Raw genomic sequence first — 27,799 nt, 5'->3', positions numbered from 1 at the left:
GTACTCGAACGCGGAATTTCCTGCTTACATGGCAGACGCTCTACCCATCTGAGCCACCGAGGGCACAGAGAAGAGTGCGACTGCAGGGACTACCTTGCGCACGCCTCCCGCGTGACCCATATTCTCATCATATATGTCCACACACTACATTCGTAGTGTCCCCACCCGATATACTCATTACTCGTGGAAGACATTCTTACCTAGTCCCGTAATAGTTCGGGTAATATGTGTGCATCCGCACATAAGAGGGCGGTCATGGCCGGTATTGCCAGAACTATATACTTATACGGATTTCCATAGTCCCTGCAGTCACGCTATCCACTGTGCCCTCGGTGGCTCATATGGATAGAGCGTCTGCCATGTAAGCCGGAGATCCTGGGTTCGACTCCCGGTTGGGGCACATATTTTCACCTGTCCCCGTTCATATATATCAACGCCCGCCAGCAGCTGAAGGTATTATTATATAATTCTAGTTTTGGAACAGAAACGGCGGGAGGGTGCGACATTGACACATGCCTGAATAACGATAGTGGGTCCCACAAAGACCCCCAGTTCGGCAAATTTACGATGCCACCCAAGTACCTTTATTGGGAACTTTATAATCGTCCCTGTAAAAAGACATCAATTGACTCATTCCTAGACGTCAATGAGACAGACATACTCAGCTGAGTGGCTCTGCGTCGCTGAGCTAGCGTCTACTGGCCGCATGCGAAATGTTATGAGTGCAGGAAGGGCTGTCTCAGCATTTAGGCATTAGTGAATGGCTGCCTCTGTACAGAGACATTTTTAAAGTGTCGTCGAGGGTGTTGAAACATTCAGGGACACTTTGACATTTTATTCACGCATGTGTCAATGTCGCACAACCATCCCCCCCCCCCCCTATCCACCCACCACTCCTCCACCACCTGACCATGCTGTAAGACGGTGTGACACTGGAAAGCCGGAAAACCATAAGCACCCTTTGCTGCTTGATATCACATGGAATGATTTTGAACTGTCACTAGTGGTTTCATCCAGTACACAGGAGCAAAATGTGCGGTCGCGCTACAGTCCAAAGGGGAGCGATTACGTTCAATTAAGATGCTGCTCCACACTGTCTTTAGAAGAGCACCCACCTTCTTGGCCGACTTCACTAACGCACGCTTGTGTGGTGGTGATTGACCCTGAGGTAAGCCAGTTCGAATCCTGGTGGCGGAAGAAATTTTCATTGCCAATATTTGGCCAACAGGGAGAGAATTTAAAGTTCCTAATCGTTAGACTTTGCGGCAATGTCTTGGGTTCAACTGAGACCTTATGACGCTGCTGATGGTGATCCGTCCGTCGGATGGAGACGTTAAACTCGGCCGCCCCCATGATGCTTTTCGAGAGGAGTAAGCTGTTGTAACTGCGACCGGGACGATCTTGGGGTTGAAATGACGGAAAGCACGGCGGGACTCGCGGAGAGGCCCGCGAACAACAACACAACGTGAGAGGACGGACACGACCAACAAAGGACAGAACGTACAACAACAAGACCGAACAACGGAGTCACAAGGAAACGTAACAAACACGTCCATTTTTTCTTTATTGATTTTCAATTGCCCCCGAAGGGGGCGGGCTGGCAGCAGCTTACTACGCTGCTCTACAGCCTACAGACTTTTTTTTTAAAAAAAAGGAAGAAGAAAGAAACAAGGAAAAACAGGCGATAAAATGGTGATTTAAAGTGTAAAATGGCGTAAAAATGTGGAAAGTTAAAACAGAAAGCAAAAGGGGTTGGCAATGTTGTTAAAATACACAGGAATCAGACAAGTAACACAGTGGACACACAATTAAAAAACATGGCGACAGTCTGGTTTTTGTTTGCAAGAGATAAAAAAAAAGCACACCCAGCGACAGTATGATGGCTGTTCGCTACACCTCCCAAAAGACACAACACGGAGCACTCACTGGAAAAACACACCGTAAAACACTGCACGAAAATGGCGGCACAAAGATGGCACTCCCGATTCAAGGCAGAAGGCGGGGGGGAGACCTGGAGTAGGGGGAAAAACAAGGAGGGAGGAGAGGAAGAAACGAAAAAGGGGGGGGGAACCAAGGAGGGAGAGGACTAATAAAGGGGGAGAAGGGCAGACGTGAGAGGGAATGAGAGGAGGCAGAGGAGGGAAATGTAAAAGGACTTGGGGAGAGAAGGGGGCAAAGATAGGGGAGGTGGGGAAGAAAGAGGATGGAAGGGGGGGAGAGGGAGCCCGGGAAAAGGATAGTGGAAAGGAGGGGGAGTGAGGATCAGAGTTGATAGGAGGGATAAATGGAGGGAGAGAGGGCATCATCCGGGACGGGGAGTTGATGGAAGCCACCTTGGATAAGGAGGTGTAGGGTGTAGAGATGGAGGTTAGGGGGGACACAACGGTGAAGACGTGGCAGGGGCCGGGGATTGGAGAGGAGAGGAGCAACCAGGGAGTGAGGGGGTTCAAGACGGCGGGAGGTGTAGAGAATGTGGATATGTTCGAGGAATAGGAGCAGATGGGGGAAAGGAATGAGATCATAGAGCATCCACGTGGGGGACGGGAGGCGTATACGGAAGGCGAGGCGGAGTGCATGACGCTCAAGGATCTGGAGGGACATATACACTCCTGGAAATGGAAAAAAGAACACATTGACACCGGTGTGTCAGACCCACCATACTTGCTCCGGACACTGCGAGAGGGCTGTACAAGCAATGATCACACGCACGGCACAGCGGACACACCAGGAACCGCGGTGTTGGCCGTCGAATGGCGCTAGCTGCGCAGCATTTGTGCACCGCCGCCGTCAGTGTCAGCCAGTTTGCCGTGGCATACGGAGCTCCATCGCAGTCTTTAACACTGGCAGCATGCCGCGACAGCGTGGACGTGAACCGTATGTGCAGTTGACGGACTTTGAGCGAGGGCGTATAGTGGGCATGCGGGAGGCCGGGTAGACGTACCGCCGAATTGCTCAACACGTGGGGCGTTAGGTCTCCACAGTACATCGATGTTGTCGCCAGTGGTCGGCGGAAGGTGCACGTGCCCGTCGACCTGGGACCGGACCGCAGCGACGCCCGGATTCACGCCAAGACCGTAGGATCCTACGCAGTGCCGTAGGGGACTGCACCGCCACTTCCCAGCAAATTAGGGACACTGTTGCTCCTGGGGTATAGGCGAGGACCATTCGCAACCGTCTCCATGAAGCTGGGCTACGGTCCCGCACACCGTTAGGCCGTCTTCCGCTCACACCCCAACATCGTGCAGCCCGCCTCCAGTGGTGTCGCGACAGGCGTGAATGGAGGGACGAATGGAGACGTGTCGTCTTCAGCGATGAGAGTGGCTTCTGCCTTGGTGCCAATGATGGTCGTATGCGTGTTTGGCGCCGTGCAGGTGAGCGCCACAATCAGGACTGTATACGACCGAGGCACACAGGGCCAACACCCGGCATCATGGTGTGGGGAGCGATCTCCTACACTGGCCGTACACCACTGGTGATCGTCGAGGGGACACTGAATAGTGCACGGTACATCCAAACCGTCATCGAACCCATCGTTCTACCATTCCTAGACCGGCAAGGGAACTTGCTGTTCCAACAGGACAATGCACGTCCGCATGTATCCCGTGCCACCCAACGTGCTCTAGAAGGTGTAAGTCAACTACCCTGGCCAGCAAGATCTCCGGATCTGTCCCCCATTGAGCATGTTTGGGACTGGATGAAGCGTCGTCTCACGCGGTCTGCACGTCCAGCACGAACGCTGGTCCAACTGAGGCGCCAGGTGGAAATGGCATGGCAAGCCGTTCCACAGGACTACATCCAGCATCTCTACGATCGTCTCCATGGGAGAATAGCAGCCTGCATTGCTGCGAAAGGTGGATATACACTGTACTAGTGCCGACATTGTGCATGCTCTGTTGCCTGTGTCTATGTGCCTGTGGTTCTGTCAGTGTGATCATGTGATGTATCTGACTCCAGGAATGTGTCAATAAAGTTTCCCCTTCCTGGGACAATGAATTCACGGTGTTCTTATTTCAATTTCCAGGAGTGTAGAATTTGGTGGTGGGGGGGGGGGGGGGGCAGATATCCAGGCAGGACTGGCATAACAGAGGATGGGACGGATTAAGGATTTGTAGGTGTGGAGGATGGTTGAGGGGTGCAACTGGCTGAGCGAGAGGCAGGCGCTTAAGTAGTCTACCGGGGGCGCCGCTATTGGCCGCTGGAACCACATGTTCCACTGTGGCGCCCTCACACTAAAAGCGGGCCAGGAGGCGCGCGCCGCCACAGATTACGGCGTGATGGTGCAGAGACCTTTAGGGGTCTTCGACGTCCATGACATCTGGCGGGGATTCAAATTCCGCGGCGCGCGGTAACAGATAAGCTATTGCCGCCGCCGTGTTTCACCCTCTCCGACACGAACATGACACTACACTACACGCACATCCATTACAGTCACCTACAGTTAAAAGATAACTGCACGCACCCAGTTCTCATGCCTCAAAAAAGTAAGGTGCCGGCGGGCGCGGAGGATTGGGAAAACCTTTCCGATTAGATGGTTGAACTTTCTCGTAGCGGCCTCCCAGCCATTCATGCCATACTATTTTACTTTATTACAGAAGATTTGTATCGTCCGCTGGAGTCAGTAGTGTCAAATATTGTCAAAAGTGCCGTTCTATTGCTCATCGAACTGCGAACTGTCGTTTACGACCACGAAATGCATGAGAAGGGTCGATTTCATTGACGCCCATTATGCGAACACATTGGGCATTTTTGTGTCGATTCTGAGCGAGTGCGTGCGTGAATTGTTTTCCTCATCCGTCCACAGTAAAACCTCGAGATTTTAACGCTGGGAGTAGCGGTTCTAGCTCCCATGCCATAGGCGTCAAGAAAAGATGTAGAATATGGGTAACAGCGAGTGTTATAACCTTCCTGTGGCAGTGGGTAAAATTCTTGTGCCAAGTTCACATGATTACCTTACTTACACTACACATGAATTTCCGACCTATGGCCTTTTTTTTCCCTTATGTGTCAACATCTTGCTGTTTGAAGCACTGCCGAGACCGAGTGTGGATTCGCAGGGCACCACATTCTTACACCATTACAGAAGGGAGTTGTGCGCACCTTTGAGCCAAATTTTAAACATCTGCTTCGCGACAGATGGCAATTACGAAGAAGAGACCCTTTAACTGTGTGGCGCAGATTGTTGTTGTGGTCTTCAGTCCAGAGACTGGTTTGATGCAGCTGTCCATGCTACTCTATCCTGTGCAAGCTTCTTCATCTCCCAGTACCTACTGCAACCTACATCCTTCTGAATCAGCTTAGTGTATTCATCTCGCGCAGGATTAGCCGAGTGGTCTAGGCGCTGCAAACATGGGCTGTGCGGCGGTCCTGGCGGAGTTTCGAGTCCTCCCTCGGGCATGGGTGTGTGTGTTTGTCCTTAGGACAGTTTAGGTTAAGTAGTGTGTATGGTTAGGGACTGATTACCTTAGCAGTTAAGTCTCATAAGATTTCAAACACATCTTAACAAATGGCTCTGAGCACTATGGGACTTAACATCTGAGGTCATGAGTCCCTTAGAACTTACAACTACTTAAACCTAACTAACCTAAGGACATCACACACATCCATGCCCGAGGCAGGATTCGAACCTGCGACCGTAGCGGTCGCGCGGTTCCAGACTGAAGCGCCTGTAACCGCGTGGCCACACTGGCCGGCACACATCTTAACATCTTGTATTCATCTATTGGTCTCCCTCTACGATTTTTACCCTCCACGCTGCCCTCCAATACTATTTGCTGGGTTATATATATATATATGTCATGGACTCGGCTAATGTCTGAAGTGGTGTTGGAGGGAACTGACTCCATGAACCCTTCAGGGCTGTCCATAAATCCGTATATATATATATATATATATATATATATATATATATATATATATATATATGTGTGTGTGTGTGTGTGTGTGTGTGTGTGTGTGAGTGGGTGTGGGTGGGTGGGTGGGTATTTCGGGGTTGCCTAGTGTTGGGTATTGTGGGACTTAAAGTGCTTAAGACAAAGGCGAGTAGCAAAATTGAGATTAATGAGAAGCACGCAATTAAAATTGTGGACCACAAAATAGACAAGGAGAAGGAACTGTGTTTCCTTGGAAGTAAAGTTACGCATTGCGAAGCAAAGAGGACAAAAAACAAAAAGCTGTTCCTGGCCAAAAGAGGTTCTAGAGTGATAAACATCTGTTAAAACTTGAGGAAGAAATTTGTGAGAATTTATATCTGGAACATAATACTGTACGAAAGTGAATTGTGGACGGAAGGGTAACCGGAAAAGAACAGAAGAGCCTCAGACGTAGAATGACAGGAAACGAAGAGATTCTCCACAGAATCGGAGAAGAAAGACATGCTTGGAAAAATTTGACAAGAAGAAGGATCTAGATGATAGCACCTGTTTACGGAAATGTTCTGCCATTGGTGGCTGCAGGAATTCATGAAAGGGCCAAGCCCAAGGTTCAACATCACTTGTGAATGACGACATCTAGATTTATTTCGTGACCAAATTTAAAATCTGCCCTTACAACGGAATGAAGGGAAACGTCAGTTATTAACAACCAATAACCACAGTGCTTAAAAATTTGTTTTGAAACTTTTCTCCTTTTTTTAAAAAAATTATAACATGATCAACATCAATAATCACTTTAAAATTCTCTATTTAAAAAATTTACAACAATATCAAAATCAGCAATCACCAAGCGCCAGAAGGCTTAGAAATTGCATTGAAATTTTTATGTATTACAACAAGTTCAAGATCAATACTGAACCCCGAAAGGCTTAGAAATACTCTGAACAGCCAAAGAAACGGGTGTCGTAGCGTCGTGTAGGACCCCCGCGAGAATGCAGAAGTGCCACAACACGACGTGGCATGGACTCGGCTAATGTCTGAAGTGGTGTTGGAGAGAACTGACTCCATAAATCCGTAAGAGTACGGCGGGGTGGAGATCTCTGCAGAATAGCACGCTGCAAAGCCTCCCAGATACGCTCAATAACGTTCATGTCTGGGGAGTTTGGTGGCCAGCGGACGTGTTCCTGGACTCACTCTGTAGCAATTGTGGATGTGTGGGTGTCGCATTGTCCGGCTGAATTGCGCAAGTCCGTCGGAATGCACAATGGATATGAATGGATGCAGGTGATCAGACAGGATACTTATGTATGTGTCACATGTCAGAGTCGTATAGAGACGTATCAGGAGTCCCATATCACACCAACTGCGTACGCCCCACACCATCATACAGCCTCCGCCAGCTTGAACTGTACCCTGTTGATATGCAGGGTCCATGGATTCATGACCTGTACACGTCCATCCGCTCGATACAATTTGAAACGAGACTCGTCCGACCAGACAACATCTTTCCAGAAATCAATTGTCTAATGTCGGTGTCAACGTGGCCAGTCGAGACATAAAGCTTTGTTTCGTTCTGCCATCAAGGACACACGAGTCAGCTTTTGGCTCTGAAAGCCCCGTATCGATGATGTTCCACTGAATGCTTTGCAAGCTGACACTTGTTGATTGTCCAGCCTGCAGCAATTTAGGGAAGGGTTGCACTTCTGTCACACTGAACGATAGGCTCCAGTCATCCTTTGGTCCCATTCTTGCAGGATGGAGATTTCATGTTTTACCGGATTCCTGATGTTCATGGTACACTCCTGAAATGATCATAAGAGAAAGATGAGGTGTTCCAGAAGAATGTTGAATATTAGGTGGGCTGGTAAGGTAATAAATGAAGAGATTCTGTGCAGAATCGGAGAGTAAGGAATATGTAGAAAACACTGATAAGAAGAAGGGACAGGATGATACGGCGTCAGTTAAGACATCAGTAAATAACTTCCATGTAAATAGCGGGAGTGTATAGGGTAAAAACTGTAGAGGCAGACAGAGACTGGAATACATCCAGTACATCCAGGACACAGTTACACGTGCTACTCTGAGATGAAGAGTTTGGCACAGGAGAGGAATTCGTGGCTGGTCCCATCAAACCAGTCACAAGATTGATGACCCCCTACCCGTCAAAAAAAAAAAAATAATAAAATAAAATAAAAAATAAAAAAAAATAAAGAAAAACACAAGCCACACTAGATGTCTCCTACGCTCACCAGCTAATGAGCCGAGCCGAGTGACAGATGGCGTGGGTGGACTGCAGGTGCCATAGGGTCCCACCAGCGAGGGAAGAAAGCCTCATGTGCCATTGGTTTGGTTTTCAGTCCCAGTACGATGCAGCATTCCACATCAGTCCATCAGTGCTAGTCTTTGCATATCAGCGTAACTGCTGCAGCAGGGACAAGTTAATAGTACTCAATCCCAAAGCCCTCCCATATGCCCCCCACCGCCCCTACAAGAAAATAAAATTCCTTAAAAAATTAACTATTTTTTGATCACTCTGGAAGGGTTCTATCAAATCACTTCCAAATATTGTAGAGGTAAGACACATTACTGTTAGCCATAGATTAATGCGAAAAATTTTGACCAAAACACAGCAGAAAACATTGAATATATCGTACTGAAGCTCAAAGTGTCGCGGAATGCTGTTTACCAGATGCTTAATGTGCTTGGTTTTCTGTGTCTCTGAACGTTATTATTTCGTTAACGCTTCTTGACTATTGATGTGTTACACAAATCCATTTGTTCTTTTCAGAAGCACTAAATGTACATGACATCCTCCTGACTTCGTTGTTTAATGAAATCACCATGCCGCTGCTAAATCCCGTATTAGTTCCTTACCTATCAGACTGAAGAATCTATGGAGAGTAGCGCCCAGGGAAAACAGCTACACAACAGATACCACGGATCGATGTCACTGCTATTATAGTCACACCCCCTACTCTGGACAACTTTGTGGATTACTGCCAATGTGTTTTACTGTAATCACTGGAATTACATCGATACCCTGGATCCAGAGAGAACTGTTGTGAAATACTTAACTACTGATGTAGCTAGACTTGAGGTTTTGCTCTTACTGTCATAACCGCATGTTATTAGTCGGAGAATGACTAGCAGAAGCCAAAAACTGATATGACTAAGCTAATACGAATACAATTACTATTTTATATAAAACAAATATTTTGGTTATTTAATTGCTGTACAATGAAGGATTCCATTCTTCCAGGAATTACTATCTAATACCTTCAGACAGCGTTGAGTAACGAGTTTTCTTTAATGGGCACTATTTAGTCTGATCCCCATTTATAACTATTTATACATATATCTGTATCTTTCAGAATGTGATAATACGAGGTGCATTCAAGTTCTAAGGCCTCCGATTTTTTTTCTAATTAACTACTCACCCGAAATCGATGAAACTGCCGTTACTTCTCGACGTAATCGCCCTGCAGACTTACACATTCTTCACAACGCTGACGCCATGATTCCATGGCAGCGGCGAATGCTTCTTTAGGAGTCTGTTTTGACCACTGGAAAATCGCTGAGGCAATAGCAGCACGGCTGGTGAATGTGCGGCCACGGAGAGTGTCTTTCATTGTTGGAAGAAGCCAAAAGTCATTAGGAGCCAGGTCAGGGGAGTAGGGAGCATGAGGAATCACTTCAAAGTTGTTATCACGAAGAAACTGTTGCGTAACGTTAGCGCGATGTGCGGATGTGTTGTCTTGGTGAAACAGCACACGCGCAGCCCTTCCCAGACGATTTTGTTGCAGTGCAGGAAGCAATATGTTCTTCAAAACATTTTCATAGGATGCAGCTGTTACCATAGTGCCCTTTGGAACGCAATGGGTACGGATTACGCCCTCGCTGTCCCAGAACATGGACACCATCATTTTTTCAGCACTGGCAGTTACCTGAAATTTTGGTGGCGGTGAATCTGTGTGCTTTCCATTGAGCTGACTGGCGCTTTGTTTCTCGATTGAAAAATGGCATCCACGTCTCATCCATTGTCACAACCGACGAAAAGAAAGTCCCATTCATGCTGTTGTTGCGCGTCAACATTGATTGGCATCATGCCACACGGGCAGCCGTGTGGTCGTCCGTCAGCATTCGTGGCACCCATCTGGATGACACTTTTCGCATTGTCAGGTCGTCATGCAGGATTGTGTGCACAGAACCCACAGAAATGCCAACTCTGGAGGCGATCTGTTCAACAGTCATTCGGCGATCCCCCAAAACAATTCTCTCTACCTTCTCGATCATGCCGTCAGACCGGCTTGTGCGAGCCTCAGGTTGTTTCGGTTCGTTGTCACATGACGTTCTGCCTTCATTAAACTGTCGAACCCACGAACGCACTTTCGACACATCCATAACTCCATCACCACATGTCTCCTTCAACTGTTGATGAATTTCAATTGGTGTCACACCACGCAAATTCAGAAAACGAATGGTTGCACGCTGTTCAAGTTAGGAAAACGTCGCCATTTTAAGTAATTAAAACAGTTCTCACTCTCGCCGCTGGCGGTAAAATTCCGTCTGCCGTACGGTGCTGCCATCTCTGGGACGTATTGACAATGAACTCGGCCTCATTTTAAAACAATGCGCATGTTTCTATCTCTTTCCAGTCCGGAGAAAAAAAATCGGAGGCCTTAGAACTTGAATGCACCTCGTAAATTATGATGTATTGAGTCAAAGTTACCTTTCACATAAGAATATCTCAAAATTTGGCATGTCTGTCACAGGATCTGCGGATTTCCTTGGATTGAATTCGTACACAACAATGATGGTGTCATCTCGAGAGTATGGTATCTCTCCATCAATGGACCGTGACTCGGGAGCCTTCGGGATGCCCAACTACACCTACCCTATCAGCTCCGCCTTCTGGCTCACGGTAAGTTAACATGCTGAGCTTATCGCACCCTCACAGCATGGAAACCTTGAGTCTGCCCCGGAAGTCCTTTTAATCTATGCGTTATTACTTCACAGCTGAGCTACGAGTATATGATGTTTTATCTCTTATGAATTCTTGCCACATCATCATACATGGTGGTGGTTCAAAGCTGTCTTGTCAAGAATAAAAACTAGGATCTGAACATGAATAAATTGTTATTACATATTCTTTCTATGAAATGTGACACATTTCAAAAGCTAGGGTAAAGAATTATCCGTAGTGCACCGTCTCTTCTTTAGCATTCTAACTGATCACGAACTTGCGGTGGTTTTTCGGTTAGCAAGAAAGGATAGCAGATTTACAGCCTTACCTACAAAAAAAGGAAAGAGTCGTATGCCGTTGTTGGCTAGGAACCCCGATTGGTAGATTGCGCGACCAGTTTGAAAAAAATTATTCTTCCGTAAACAATGAGAATGATTTCTGTTTTATGTGTGTCTGTTGACAGTAAGTGACTCTGATGGTGTTGTGCAGTCTGTGACATATTTGTGCTGATGAGACAATTGAGGGCGTTACACTCAGTGCCGGCAAAATGTCCACTGCCCCCCAATGGTACCAAGAGGACAGTCGAGCTCAATGTCTCAATCCAACAGATGAGTTACTCACCGTGGCACATGGCCTGTCTCCATGAGACACTGCAAGGAAGGTCGGAGTTTGATGTAGATCATTGGCGCAAAGTCTGGTAAGCAGGACCTTCGTACAGTCACGTCTCGATCCTGTTGTTGTTGTTGTTGTTGTTGTGGTCTTCAGTCCTGAGACTGGTTTGATGCAGTTCTCCATGCTACTCTATCCTGTGCAAGCTTCTTCATCTCCCAGTACTTACTGCAACCTACATCCTTCTGAATCTGCTTAGTGTATTCATCTCTTGGTCTCCCTCTACAATTTTCACCCTCCATGCTGCCCTACAATGCTAAATTTGTGATCCCTTGATGCCTCAGAACATGTCCTACCAACCGATCCTTCCTTCTGGTAAAGTTGTGCCACAAACTCCTCTTCTTCCCAATTCTATTCAATACCTCCTCATTAGTTTTGTGATCTACCCATCTAATCTTAATCATTCTTCTGTAGCACTTCATTTCGAAAGCTTCTATTCTCTTCTTGTCCAAACTATTTGTCGTCCAAGTCTCACTTCCATACACGGCAACACTTCATACAAATAATTTCCGAAACGACTTCCTGACACTTAAATCTATACTCGATGTTAACAAATTTCTCTTCTTCAGAAACGCTTTCCTTGCCATTGCCAGTCTACATTTTACATCCTGTCCGGACTAATATTGGTTTTAGCACTTTGTTCACAAAATGGATTCTGGAGACTGCAGCTGCTCTCGTCTCCTTTACAAGGTACAACTTATGTAAATAAGTAATTTGTGGCGCATGAAAAATCCCTTGATATGAAATAATTAAATGAAATTCGAGTGGCAAGCTTTAATCGACCAGTTCTTTTCCTTTTGGTGTTCAACCCTGAGGTTGGTTTCCAGCAGACCGCCATTCCTCTCTTCTGTCTGCTTTCCTCTTCATCTGCACATATGTGTTACATAGAACGTCATTCATGATCTGTTACATGTATGATATCCTTGGTAGTCCCCGCCGATTCCTTCCCTCAATAGCTCCTTCTGATATTGTTCCAATGATGTTGTTGTGTCGTAGGATGGGCCCTACAAGTTTATCTCTTCTTGTTTGGATGTGCCTCCACAGAGATCTTGTTTCCTGTACTCTTCTAAGCACCTCTCCATTTGTTACTTTGTCTCTCCAGCTGATAATACTTCTATAGCATCACATCTCCAGGGCCTCTAGCCGTCTTCTCTCTTCTCTTCCAATTGCCCAAGTTTCATATCCGTATAGGGCCACACTCAAAACGAAAGCTTTCACTATATCGACCAGTTACGTACAATAATGATACATTTCCTGAACAGCTTGTCACAAAAAACTTAGTTGTGCCGTACTTCTATTTTCGTGCCATTAAACGAGCCAGAGATTAAATTATTTTTTTTTTTAAGTTAAGAGTAATCTAGCATGAAAATGTGGGAAAGCTGCTCCGAAACTTTGTACACGAGTGAAACGACACAAATTTTGACATAAAAGGAAAAAAGGAATAAAAGAATAAAAAATGTACAAAACATACTCGAGCCAAGAGGCTTAGCACAATTTCTGCATCTTGTAGCTACTTCTTTGGTAACTGTTCGAGGAAGTTGTCTTGTACAAGGTGACAGTGAGGGCTGGTTCCTACAGGTCACCCGGGCATGTGTTGGTAGACCGAGAAACACCCAGCGGACTAATATGAATGGTGAAACAAAACGGACTATATTACATTTCAGCCTCCAGTTGCACAAGCAAATAAACTTTACCAAGGTTTCGGCTATAATAATGTAGCCTTCTTCAGAATGTCACAATATAAAACTAACATTAAAATATGCCAGATACTGGCCTTGCCGAACTTGAAATGTTGGTGCTACATTACATAGTCGCGTCACTTCACTCATGTTTCGTCGATAGGCCACACCAACGGGCCAGACAGGGGCGCCGCGGGCGCTGAGTTACGACTCCCCACCTGTCTGGCCCGTTGGTGTGGCCTATCGACGAAACATGAGTGAAGTGACGCGACTATGTAATGTAGCACCAACATTTTAAGTTTGACAAGGCCAGTATCTGGCATATTTTAATGTTAATTTTATGTTGTGACATTCTGAAGAAGGCTACATTATTATAGGCGAAACCTAGGTAAATTTTATTTGCTTATGCAACTTGTAATATAATTATATTTTACAGTTTCTGACTCTGCTGCACTATGCTAAAAATATTAAAACGAAAAGGCCTCCACAGTCTCGAGGCCCAAACAGTGTTGCTCATTAGCTATCAGGGTGTCTCGGTGGTCACCGCTACTACAGGTTCTTTGAAGAGCTGTAACAACATCTAAGCGACGGGAGCCTGTCTCGTCATTGGTTTCCTTGCTGCTTACTGCATCTTCTCAGATCTTGTTGGGCTCCTTTGCCAGATTATTCCTTGGCGTGGGTAGCTATTATAAGGAAATGTTTTCTTGCGTGTATTGTGTAAAATATGCACGTGAACGCATGTGCGTGTGTGTGTGTGTGTGTGTGTGTGTGTTCGCGCGCCCAAGTGTAGTAACAGTATTACATTGTCTAAATTTATAGGCACCCTTTTCACACAGTTAGGAACTATCTTTAACATTATAAACACTGTTCTGATATACAATTTCCACAGTGCTCCCACTGCTAAAAGCATTAATTAATTGTTGTTCTCTTTTTCTCAAACATATGAATTTATCCAGATTACGAACATTGCTTCGACACGTCTACGTTTCTTGGTCTGAATTATATAGAATGAGCCTGTTTAAGCCGCTAGCTACAAACTGTTTACTGTGTTCGAGTTCTACAACCATTCTGTCATCTGGACATTTGATCAGTATGTTTTCCATTGCAACAAATGTCAGTTCTTGAACCATCCACGTCTTTTGTTAATTACAATGTTTCCCAATATAATGATTTACTTTGGTCATTTTTCGCATGTGAAACTCGGCGCTTTCCTAATTTTCAAAAGTTTGCGTCCCTTGTAGCTTTATATCATTTTAAGAACTTTTCATATCCCACAAATGCATCACAGATATTATTTTAAGACTTCTATATGATCAGATCGCAGATCGTTTGTAGTGAATGAAACTATGTTGTAGATTTTCATAAAACGAAAAAACATTCTGACCAAAAGAAAAATCAGGCTTTCCTCTGCTCAATATTAAATGTTTGACTCAGTTCCTTCTATTTCTCATCATCACCATCATCATTTAAGACTGATTATGCCTTTCAGCGTTCAGTCTGGAGCATAGCCCCCTTATAAAATTCCTCCACGATCCCCTATTCAGTGCTAACATTGGTGCCTCTCCTGATGTTAAACCTATTACTTCAAAATCATTCTTAACCGAATCCAGGTACCTTCTCCTTGGTCTACCCCGACTCCTCCTACCCTCTACTGCTGAACCCATGAGACTCTTGGGTAACCTTGCTTCTCCCATGCGTGTAACATGACCCCACCATCTAAGCCTGTTCGCCCTGACTGCTACATCTATAGAGTTCATTCTATTTCTCCATAGTCAAAAAAAAACTTATTTAATTAGCACTATCCATCTCTAATATTCTCACTGTATTTCAGTAATCAAAATCGCTAACAAAACATCTAACGCTAAGGAGTTGCCTCATAGAGACTCTTAAAATCAGGAAGTGCTGTTATATAATTATTACAGATCCATATATGAAGTAAGCCTCTGGAGTTAAGATGCACAGAACAGGGTTTTTGTGGCAATATACCGTGCGTCCGCAAACTCTCTTCGCAACACGGAGCCTCGCTTGTCTCGTCTAGTTCAGTGTGTGAGGGTGTCAACACATCCAAGTCTCACTGCTCGTCTTCCGTGAACCTGCAGTGGGAGAGTATTCTACTGTTACGTGTGCGTTGCGCCTATTACTTGTGTTATTGTCTAGTTCTTCCGTAAGCTGAGTGTAGTGAGAATGCTTACTATTACAGAGAAAGTGGTATTAGTGGAAGAGATTTTCTGTGCAGGTGGAAACTTTTCTGACCATATGAGGCTGCAGTTTAGATTGCGTTCTCCTGCTTCGTGGTGTTCACATAGTGATACAGTATATGATTTCATTCACAAATTTCAGACAACACGTTCAGCTCATGACGCACAATGAATTTGTAGGCCCACAATTTCAACAGAACTAAAGCTTGACGACATTTCCGACATCATGATACGGAGTCCAACAAAATCTGTGAGGAGGTTATCCCAACAAGCTAAAATCTCTCGTACGACAAGCAGAAGGCTGTAACCAAAGAATTCAAATGAGACCAGCAATCTGGAACACTTCATTTCAGGACTGTTCAAAGTGTGAACAGACGAAAAGTGTGTTGGGAAACACGAGCGTCGTAAATGCAGTGCATTCCAAAGAACACGCCGTTTCACTTTACAATCACATTCAAACTATATACAGTAAAGCACTATCCGGACGCTGTGTGGTTGGAGATAGTGGAAATTGTCGATCTTCAGTGTCCTCACAGCTTGTTCCTGATGATCTACTCCAATCACAAGAATATTGAAACACAGATAAACAACATTACCATCCGGCATATGAAAGTTTTCCTTAAAATCTACTTCCAGACCGAAATAGCTCAGCTGCATCTCTTGCTGCAGCAGTTGATGCTAATGGATCTAAGACCTCAGATGTAACTGAATTATTTTAACAGATAAAAATGTAAATAGATAAGGCTGGTTTCTTACTTTTTGTTCCAATTACATGTTTGCGATATTAAATTTAATTTCATAATTAATTACTTTTAAATAAAAATTCAAAAATCTCTTTTATGCACACAGTGTGATTCCATGTTACAAACTCTCACAGATGATAGAGGTTGTTGTTGTTGTGATTTTCACTCCTGAGACTGGTTTGATGCAGCTCTCCATGCTACTCTATCCTGTGCAAGGTTCTTCATCTCCCAGTACCTACTGCAACTTACATCCTTCTGAATCTGCTTAGTGTTTTCATCTCTTGGTCTCCCTCTACGATTTTTACCCCCACGCTGCCCTCCAGTACTAAACTGGTGATCCCTTGATGCCTCAAAACATGTCCTACCAACCGATCCCTTCTTCTAGTCAAGCTGTGCCACTAACTTCTCTTGTCCCCAATCCTACTCACTACCTCCTTATTAGTTACGTGATCTACCCATGTAATCTTCAGCCTTCTTCTGCAACACCACATTTAGAAAGCTTCTATTCTCTTCTTGTCCAAACTATTTATCGTCCATGTCTCACTCCAAACATGGCTACACTCCATACAAATACTTTCAGAAATGACTTCCTGACACTTAAATCTATACTCGATGTTAACAAATTTATCTTCTTCAGAAACGCTTTCCTTTCCATTGCCAGTCTACATTTTATATCCTCTCTACTTCGACCATCATCAGTTATTTTGCTTCCCAAATAGCAAAACTCTTTTACTACTTTAAGTGTCTCATTTCCTAATCTAATTCCCTCAGCATCAGCCGACTTAATTCGACTACATTCCATTATCCTCGTTTTGCTTTTGTTGATGTTCAGCTTGTATCCTTATGATAGATAAGGGTACATATATAAATTTGACGTAAGCGAGCCTGGTCCGGAAAAGACTGAAGTTTTAAGAGAAAATCTTTCGAACACCTGTGACAGTGAAAAATTTCTACCATTACTAATCTTGACAAGATCGTAGCGTAGGCAACTTACATAGGCGCTAGTATGGATCAAAAGAAACAAAAATGGCTAGGAAACGTGGCCCTAAAATGCGTACCTTAAGAGATATGAGCACTTGTTCATCCTCGATACTGTCAAATATTTATCTTCTACACCAAGATCTTTGGATACTACAGTCTTGGAGGTGGCAGTATGGGCCAAAACAAGAAAAAAGGCCAGTAAAAGTCGGATCTAAAATGCGTACTGTAACAGCTATGGGCGCCTGTTCAGTAGATGGGATGTGTTTCACAGTAGCGTCCTTTTCGCTGCCAGTACAGCTGCCATGGTGTCCCAGTCCAGTAGGGCCCCAAGGTTTCCCCACAAGCGATCTGCAGATTTTGTGCGCCATTACGTCGTTAGTACCAACAGAATCCATTCTGAAGTACCGTTGATTTTTTGCACGTTAACTATTTGCATGGATTACCCAGAATGAATCTGGCTTAAGCTTCCCAGAAGTAAATGCAAGGCCATTTCGATTGCTTATCAGAAAGTAACACTCCTCAGAAGTCGCTTTTATTATTTTAGCAGAACGAAGGATGGGGGCACCGTCTTTTTTTAGGCTTGGCGCTAGACTTGAGCGTAGTACGGAATCTCCCTTTTAATAAATTATTTTTCGGTAGCATTACGAAATGCTCCGTGGTGAAAATTTTTGAAAAAATGTCGAATTTCGAAAAGCGGCGTGAAGTGAAATAGAAATTTTTACTTGCCCAATATTTTTATCAATTTTTCTTTATTCATTTCTATTTAATAAGAGGCGAGGTCACAGTAATTTAGGTCTTGGCGTACTTATTTAGCGCATTTTATGTACCTATGTCCACTACGTTATATAACAAATATTATGAGAAAAAATACAAAAAACAAAACGAATGTTCAAAAAAGCGAAGTACCTGCCGTAGCACACACACACACACACACACACACACACACACACACACACATAAAGCTTCATATGTCTGCCTGTGAAAACATCACTTGGCAGCTACATGTCTTAATGCAAAGTGTAAACAAGCATTATTATCGAAAGTTACATGACAATACCGATCTGATGGGAATATGTGCAGAAAACTGTAGTAACTATATTGATATTTACAGTTTATGAAGAAATTGTTAGGTGAGACTGCTGAATGCAATTCGTAGAACCTTTTAAATTTTGCGGCAGATACGTTTCATAACTTATGAGAGCATTTAGCGAATACAGGTTAGTAATTAGAAATAATGTAAGCTCAAGGCAAGCGGCCAGTTGTCAGGATATTGCACTACGCTCCTTCTTGTCTTATTTCCTGTCTCATTCATGAATGGGACATCTTTTCCGAACCGTAACATTTACCATGAAACGCCAATTATTTATTAAGTAAGATGCTGACATTCTTATTAACCAATACTTTCCAAATAAGCACGTAAATTACTCCTTGTTACCATCAGTCACAATACCAGCTTAACACTGTTTGGTGTACCAAAAGGAGCAGCACACTTTGATTTATCTAATACTGCTCGTTTGATGACTGATTCTAGGTCGTGCCATGGGGTTTCCGCCGAGTTTTGGACTGGGTGTCTACAAGGTACCCGAACTACCCAATCATCGTTACAGAGAATGGTTACGCTGACTATGGAGACCTGGATGATCAAGAGCGTATCAGCTACTATGGCGTAAGTGAATTGTATTTACAGCAAACGCTCAGTTGTCTGTCTGTACTGTCATCAATGTACAATGGAACAATTGTGGAAGGCAGTCGCTCTTCCATCATATTTTCTCCTATTGTGTACGGAATAAGATTTTTTTAAATTGCGATTTATGATTCTGTCGAAATGTATTCTATAAACTTCTATGAGCACGAGGCAGTCTGTCCTACCCTGCCATTACAGCAGACGAAAATGAAACGAGCGATTACGAAAAAGAGTTTTGAAGTTTGGAATCAAAAGTTTTTAGATTTTCTGTGCCTGCAGCGCAAGTTTTCGGCGAATTTTTTGTAGTTTTATTCCTTACTATGGATGCTTTTCTTGGGGCACAACCTCTAAATTTGGCATAAGGCTCAATTTTGTGGAACAGAGATAGAATTGAAGGAGAACTTACTTGCAGCAATTAGCTTACAGAACTCCTGCTTGACTGAATCCTCAGTATTCCTTATAAGTGTGGGATCAGTATTACGTACATCTATAGGTTCAGATAATTGCGGTGCGTTTGGATAGTGCCAGAAAGGCTCATCCAACACAAGTACCATACGCTGTAAGATATATACTGTGTTTCACTGACAGTCTTGTTAACAATTCTTACAACGTCGTCATGCATTATATTACTGTCTTTCACATGTCTCTGAGGAAATTACTACATACAGGTAGTCGCAGAAATCCCAAAAAATGTCAATGCTCCCTGAAATTAGTCGAAAGTGAAATACTGGGAAAATATGATGAACCCGAAGTGCTATCCACTACTCATCATGAAAAAGTGCAAAGAATTCCTGGCGAAATGCGTTGCTCACCGTGGCACATAAGGCTACATCTCTTCAATGGGCCCACCAAAACAGAAACAGGACAGTGACTGCCTGGAGGCATCCATTGTGATCCAATGAGTAGTGACTTTACTTCTTTTAAATGATGCAAAGTGCCAAGTGCCCTGATAGCCCAAAGAGGCATTTAACGCATAGTGTGTTCAAGGTATTCTTCCAGAGAGATGTTTGCTCTGTGATGTTTTGGGCCTGGTTTTTGTACCATTATTTGAGTCCTCTCATTCAAATTGCAGTAAACATGAACTAGGATGATTATTTGTTCTCAGCCACCAACTTCTGCCCTATTTTTTACATGTCTGTTACGAGTGTGCTTTAGACACTTTTGTCTTCCAAGATGAGAAAACAGTGTTCATAGGGCTTTAAATACACATTTCTTGTTTGACGTTCACTGCGGCATCCTATTGCACCTCAACTGGCCCTCCATCTTAATGCCACAAAAGCTATCGGGAGCTACTTGGAACAGCTGATTAACTGACAGTCAACGTTTCCACAACATGGCACGTCTACAGGCTCTAATCGTCTATGAGTATCTTCTACTGCACGTCATGCCTGAAGAAACGTTTCTCGCTGAATTGAGGCCGCTATCAAGGCTAGAGGAGATGTACACGGTGTTATCATGATGTTTCCTGAGAGAAAAATGGTGTCCACAATGCTCACATGATATTTAATTTTTGTGTCTTACATAAGTTATGTAGTTGTAATAAAGTTCTAAAGTACTGGTCATGAGCGCTGAACAGAATGTCCGAACAACTAGAAGTCTGTATTTCCAGAACAGTACTGTTGCTGTGGCCCCGTCGTATCATGAACGAGCCACGTCTACACTATAAGAATGTATTCCCCGTGGCGATTTGCCACTCTTTCTCACTGCTGCCTGACAAGTAGCTGCGTCTCTCTTTGGAAGACAAGAGTGAAATATTGACTTATTTCTGTGCTAGTTCCCGAGATTCTGTGTCGAGAAGGTGATAGATGCCCCATGACTTGAACACCAGCAGGCTGTGTAATCGCCAACTGATGGTGGAAGCTGAAACATCCTGTCACATTGAAGCTCTGTACCAGATCCAGTCTCAAACTTGGATTTTTTTTTCATTTCGTGGGTAACTGCTCAGAGCTTTCCAGGAACGTCACATGAAGTGCCTGCACAACATATGTTCTTGCCAACACATCTCTCCTACAGTTTTAACCTGCCTGGAAGTACGATTGTAATTTTGAGAGAATATGCGTATTATTTTTATCTGGCACGTCAGAATAGATTCAGCAATTTATTTTACTGCTTGCGTTACATGGAACAAATTAGTTTTAACGTCATTAGTTTGATACCATTTAATGCACTTTACAGAATATCATACTCTATTTCAGCAATACCTGGCAGAAATGCTGAAAGCTATTAACGAAGATGGGGCCAATGTAATCGGATATACAGCGTGGAGCCTTCTGGACAACTTGGAATGGAATTCTGGTTTCCGGTAAGACGACGTTATATCGTATGGCATGAATTAGAGACATATTAGTTCTCTAAGTTCAGTTTCTATCGATTTATGAAACATCAGTGTCTTTCCATACTACCAACAATCAGGCTACGAAGTCCTTCATGACACCTCCTTAGTTCTTGCTTCCACAGACACGTTACACGTTTGTAACGTATTAAACTACCGATTTCTACCGATTTGTACCGATATCGTCAGCAAGTAGAGACACGCTATTGTTAACCCTTTCACGCCGGCGCGGTGATTGTTGTTCCGTGCGTTGTAGACGAGAGCCAGACCCACCCTACCGTGCCCGCAGTACGGCGCAGTTTTCGCGCTTGCCGCGATGTTATTCTGTCCTGCTTTCACACTCGTAGTGTTATCTCAATTATTGGACTTTACACTATGTATTTATTCGGGAAAATATTTACACAAATCACACATGTTTTTGATATTGTGTGCCGTGTCTGTGCACAAATCCAAGTCTGGGGATGTCAATGGAACAGCTGGAGTACCACGTGTACGTCCTGCAAAGCAGCTACAATAGGTGTTTCATGTTCATCTTCATATTCGGATGATGATTCGCTTCCATCTTCACAGTCAATACCCAGTTTGAGAGAAAGAGCGTATCTGACATATCACTTCTAGTAGGAATTAACTGACGTTAACAACACTACACTTCAGATTAGAAACAAGGCGCGAAATGAGCAGTGCTACTCAAGCGAAACCAACGCTTTGAAACTGAATGCAGCTGCTAACAAGTGACTGTGTTGTTAACTAGAGACTTCGAATAAAGCGCTAGATGGTGCATAGGTCAAACTTCCACACATGTGGAAGCGGAGAAATGTTACGCGAGGCGGAACTGCTACAGCAGTCTACCGGATGGGCGGCACATTCACTCCCGACTTCTACAGAAGTTCACCATAGCGAAAGGGTTAATATACTGAAGGTAGACGTAAAAAGCCTACAAGCCTTTTGTTTCTCCCTTTCCTATTTTACGTGCTTCGTTGCTGAGGGTGGTTATTTGGGTTTTTTTGCTACTTAAGTTATAACTCACAAGCTCGACTCGAGCCATACCTTATGTTTGGCTAACACATGGTTCGATACAGTGGTCCGAAGTTGCTTACAGAGTAAGCCTCCAAGATTCTGTCAGTAGCATTTTCAGATAATGGTTATAAGAGGAGAGCTTGGTCTGTTACCCTGGAGGTAAGAGAGTGTTGGAAGAGATCTCACTGATTACAGTCATGAGGAGACTAAAGGAAAGGAAAACATCTGGACAGTTAAAATTAGTGTATGCACAGCGTATGAAAGTTCTAAATATCGCAACATGACTATTTTGTCTTTCGCATCTTCCTCTACAGCTGTACTTAGCGAAACTGAAGAGTGGTGCTGTTTGTACTTTTCATTGTGCCATTAACGCGCCTTCCCGTTCCATTCAAAAATTGAGTGACCAAATAATGACTGTTTGCCTCATGTCATCAGCACGGTCTCTATAGGGCTGATACGCAGAGAGCCGAATAATATTCATAGTTTCTACCTGACAGACTGTTGATGAATGTTATTACACAGGTTCTTCTTTCATATCAGCGACTTTACACGGCTGCTTGCCATGAAGGTCCTTCAACAACTCTCTTACATGCTGTTTCCATTCCAACAAGCCTGTAACCATTGGCCCCGACATCTTTTGCATGCACACAGTACTCCCTGCTAGGCTAGTGTAAATGATCTCATACATTCTCTTTTCATACGCTTCACATCACACTCTTAACTATTCTAATCTTTCTCTTTGCACATTCTTGGTGTACCCTGTTAGACTAGTCTAAGTGGTCCCAAAGACTCTAAATGATGGTACAGATGTTTGCATTGTTGTGAATGTGAAGGTGGGTAACTGATTACTGATGCGTTACCAGTGGATGAAGTCTTTTCCTCACTCTTATCCACGTGTGATGGCAACCTGTGTGTATGACTGTACATATTGCTTTCCTAATTAAACAGAGTATCTTGAAGAAGGGTTACAACCAAGAAGTGTTTATTTAATTCAGTGATTGGTTTCACCTGGCGGTAGCAAACACCCTGTACCAAAATCACCAAAGAAAATAATACTGTTGCAAATAGTCGGGTGACTTGCGAAGGTGTCACATTAATAGTTCTGCTAGTCAGACAGCTAGGATCTAAATACTGACTAAGGAAGAATTCTCTGGTACAGGCATGAATTCAGATTATAATCAAGTAAGACTGAGTTTTGGGATGAAATTTTAGAGTGTACGGGAAAATGGGAGCTCATAATCGTCTCTGAGATACATAAGCTGGAAAACAATTCTAAGAAAAAGAGGTTTGAGGAATGAAACGACATGCATTTTTTCCTGGAAATGAAATCCTGTATACGAGTAATGAAATGAGTGTGGAACGTCCGAGATTGAGAGGTATTGTGTGAGGCTGAGAGCGGAAATTTAGAGAAAAGTTAAAAATAATCTTGTTGAAGTCAAACTCGTGTTAAACTGTCCAGCATGTGGGAAAAATTTCCAAAGGAATAAACTGTGCAGTATACGATAAAGATGGTCCATACCAGAGTGTAACAAGATGGAGGGAGAAATCGTATGCGGCAAATGTAGCAAGTAATACGATTACATATTTTTGTGACTTTTCTCACATTGCTCAGAAAATAAAGGTGATTTTTTACCTTTAAACAGAAATATTTTCCACTGAAGACCCCAACCACCCTAAAGAAAACAACATAATTTGACTTCCAGTTCGATTAAGCGCGATGTTATTTTGAAGCCACCTGTAACGTTATCTCTAATAAAATGCATGTGGGGAGTAGTTGCTCGTCTGTTGTAAACTCTTTGTTCCAGGTGACATTGTAAGTGAAAAGAGTAGACTTGATAATTATTGTTTAAATCCAGCCTACATTTATCGCCGCATCGTCCACTAATGATTCTTTGGGGTTCAAGAGCTGTGTAGGTTAATATTTCCTCTGCACTCCCTTTTGAAACAATCTCCATTTGCGCGAATTCTTACTGTAATAAACTGTTCTATACAAAGGATTTAATGAAATGTCTCTCTCTTCACTTTACTTCAATATAAACACTGCAAACGGTGTAAATATCTGTTCATGGGTAGTTCAGGATACTACCTCAGAGTGAAGTTGGTACCACAGTGCACGATTAAAGCTTGTGTTATTGCATTACAGACATATTACGAGGCAGTGGCAAATAAAAAATCGGCTTTAAACGTTAGTTACATCGAATCACAGAGCTATTACTATGTTTCTTAGATAATTTCCGCTAAATTGCGGTGATGCGAAATCACTGTGGGTCACTTACCTACTATCTGTGAAGAGAGACGGATCACTCACTGACTAGCGATAAGCCCATTTTATAAATTCGTAGACTTTATCTTGCCTCTTCTGCTCCAACTTCTGTGATTTCTGCAGAGATATAGTTCGAAAATTCCGGTTCACCGGTTTTCGTGCACCACATAATAGTCTCTGCTGCAATGCACCTCATAACTACCGGACTAATAGTTCTCTGGGCATGTGAAGGCAGACAGTTACAAGTGATCACATTATCAGTCATGATTTAGCCATAGTTATTTTCAATGAATAAGTTAATGCGTTGTATTAACGTATTTTCGCACCAGACGAATGTCAGGACTTCGTTTGGGTATGTCCTGAAATGTCGCATCGTGATATTTGCCTGTGTTCCCTACAGCATTGAACTAAAGAGCTCGGAACATCAGTTCTTGTCCTCCCATCAACGTGCTTGTGAGGCTATATTTTAGCACAAAAAAACGTTCCAACAATTGGTCCACAAATGTTCATTATATGGCTTGGAAAATATGGACGCAGGAGGTACATTGTCTTTCGCGACGATTGTGACACATACAAATGGGATGAGAGCTGGTGAAAACTGTATCTTGATACCAGTGTGGGAGGGTGATAAGAGACAATGGAATAACAATCCCTGTTTTTTATGACGTATTACTTGTGTCTGTGATCGGAACTGGTAGACTTACGATGTCGTGAACAAGAATTTTATATTCTCCGCGATTTCCCTAAATCACTTTCCACTCTAGCTCAAAAGGAACAATGATGTACATAATTACAGTACCAGAAGGAAAAATGACGTTCATTACCCCCACATCATTAAGGTTATCTTTAGCACAAAAAGGGATGCACAATGCGGCAACTAATATTTTTCAAAACTTACCCAGCGATATAAAATGTCTGATAGACAGCAAAGTAAAATTTGTAAACAAAGTGTAAAAAATTCTTCTTGACAGCTCCTTCTATTCCGTAGAAGAATTTCTGTTGTTGTAATGTGTAAAATATACACCTGTATTTAAAATTTTTTGAAACATTTTGTCTTGATTCTATTGGAATGTTAAATTTTTTCCCTAATAAAACAGTCCCAACCGCACTTCCTAAACTGGCGCCCTGTCCTCGCCAGCTTCAGCAGACTCCCTAGTAGTAAGCTATCTCATGAATACCAGAACAGTGGTCGAAACCAGTCAGCAGTAAATAAATGAACATCTTTAGGGGTTTGGGACTGTTTCACTACATAAAAAAATACATCTGCGTCTTTTAAAAAAAAATCAGTAACTAAACGATATCTTTATTTCATGAAACTTGTGGTGCAAAAGTTGTTTCTAACCTAAAAATCAAGAGAAAACGTAATATATAACTTACTTTTAACTACTACATAATGCTTTTAGTTTTTGTATGTATATAAAAACTGCTTCATAAATGAAAGAGGTGAAACACATATCGCAAAAGCAAACTGCCTCCCATTTAGTTGCAAAGACGGAATTTACCTTCATGAATCCACAGAAAACAAAAGAAAGAAAAACCATATAAATGTTTTGCATGTAGCCACAGTTGCAAATTAACCCTTTGAGACCCTTTTGCTGCACTTGTGTACATTAACTTTTAATATGTCTTAACTGCAACAGAAGTATTTTTCCTTTTTTGCCTTTGGGAACTTGAGGTATACATTTGTGAATGTTCACCATTTCCATCATGCGCAAGTGCTGCCAGCTGTTGGTCATGAGTATGAAAATATAAGCTAGTAAATGTGGCAGTGTGCAGCCACTCGTGACCGCCAGAAAACACGAATGTGATGAGTTTGCTATATTTCACAGTATAATTGACTATTGTTATTGTTCTTTTGGATGATAATAATTGAAAAATAATTTTATCATTTGTTACAATAAAGAACATTTAGTAATTAGTTAATTTAGTCCATAGAATGAAGCCAAGTTACAAAGTATGTTTTGAAAACAAATTTTTGTATAAATATTGCACCTAAAATGATTAAAAAATCACCTAAGACCATTACCGCATAAATAGTAACTTGCTTCCCACCAGAAATAATTCTGGTTAGATAGGTTTAATTTGCGATGTGAATGTAAAAGGACTCGTTCCACATTATTACGATTTATTCTGTAAATAGTCCATGGAAGACGTAACTAAATAACGAAAGTTTCGGAATGGCTTTTTTACCACAAAAATGTTTGGTTCCTTCAGCCATTCTCCTAGTTAGCATCTAGTGGTCTTTCTTTGATGTTCCAATATCGTCGAAGCCTTAAACGTCGTCTTCCCTGCTTTTCTTATTACACAGAATATAACCTTTCAAACTGCCTACACCTGAACCATCAGGCCGAATTTCTTCGTAACTACACTGCCAAAATTTTTTCTCGCTGGAGAGCGAATAGTATTTCGTCCATGACTTCACTTTTGTACTATCATGTTGTCGTCTTGAGAAATATAGACTGAAGTAATCCGACTATTGATACTGATACTGTGTGCGTGCGTGTGCGTGTGCGTGTGCGTGTGTGTGTGTGTGTGTGTGTGTGTGTGTGTGTGTGTATGTGTATGTGTGTGTGTGTGTGTGTGCTCGTGTGTGTGTGGTACGTGGTTTTGCACTACTGTTCTGTGCTACTCGTCAATAACATAAATAATAACTGTTGATGTTTAATATGCTTCTGTTCTTGTTTGTAGTGTGAAATTCGGTATCTACCACGTGGATTTCAACAGTACTGAGAGGACAAGGACACCAAAGGCCTCGGCAAGGTTTCTTGCTGGCATCTACAGGAATATGAGTGTACCAGAAGAATACTTCCAGTAATTGTCTCGATGTAAATTAACCATGAAAAATTTCCAAAAAAATGTTCTAAATATTAAGTGCTTCTACAATTAAATAATGACACACACAGTTAATAGCGTGGTTCCTATTATAAAAAGGACTACTATCGGCAGCACTACCTTACCTCGTCACTGCGTTCCTGAGTAATCTCTTTTTCGTCGATAAAACAATGACACCACCAACATCTGAAGACGAAATGTTATTCTTATATATTTTCCAGACAAAAAAGAAGAAAATCCCTTCTTGTACACCGGCGTTTTAATTTGCAACCCAACCAACAAAATTTTACTGGGTTATTTGTGGTTCCCTCTCATTTTTCTATCTGTGATTTACTTTGGGACATATTTGTGTCTTTCATAAAACGTCAGCATCTTTAAGGTGCTTTTCAGAGGCTGAAATATCAGACACCGCATTAGCAGGTTCCACGAAATGAACATGAGCTGTCATGTGAACATCACAGTTATGTTACTGATATCTTACTCAACTTCCTGTCTGTTATTTGGATATCTCGTGTGAATCAGTGATAGTTAACAGAGCTGTCGCTCTCTCAGGATATCAGCCACTGTA

General features: G+C 42.9%; 1 protein-coding gene across 1 annotated transcript in view; it reads left to right on the top strand.

Annotated features, from left to right (window-relative positions):
* LOC126198690 (myrosinase 1-like) overlaps positions 1 to 27,306 on the top strand; it is a 103,365-nt gene extending 76,059 nt beyond the window's left edge. The window contains exons 8-11 of the mRNA XM_049935186.1: positions 10,643 to 10,791; positions 18,635 to 18,769; positions 20,983 to 21,089; positions 27,088 to 27,306. Coding sequence (XP_049791143.1) covers positions 10,643 to 10,791; positions 18,635 to 18,769; positions 20,983 to 21,089; positions 27,088 to 27,214 — 518 coding nt within the window. The 3' untranslated portion in view covers positions 27,215 to 27,306. The remainder of the gene's footprint in view (positions 1 to 10,642; positions 10,792 to 18,634; positions 18,770 to 20,982; positions 21,090 to 27,087) is intronic.
* Positions 27,307 to 27,799: the final 493 nt, after the last annotated feature.

This window comes from Schistocerca nitens, chromosome 8 (genome assembly GCF_023898315.1).
Source record: "Schistocerca nitens isolate TAMUIC-IGC-003100 chromosome 8, iqSchNite1.1, whole genome shotgun sequence".
NCBI lineage: Eukaryota > Metazoa > Arthropoda > Insecta > Orthoptera > Acrididae > Schistocerca > Schistocerca nitens.
This window is presented reverse-complemented; position numbering and strand designations above follow the sequence as displayed.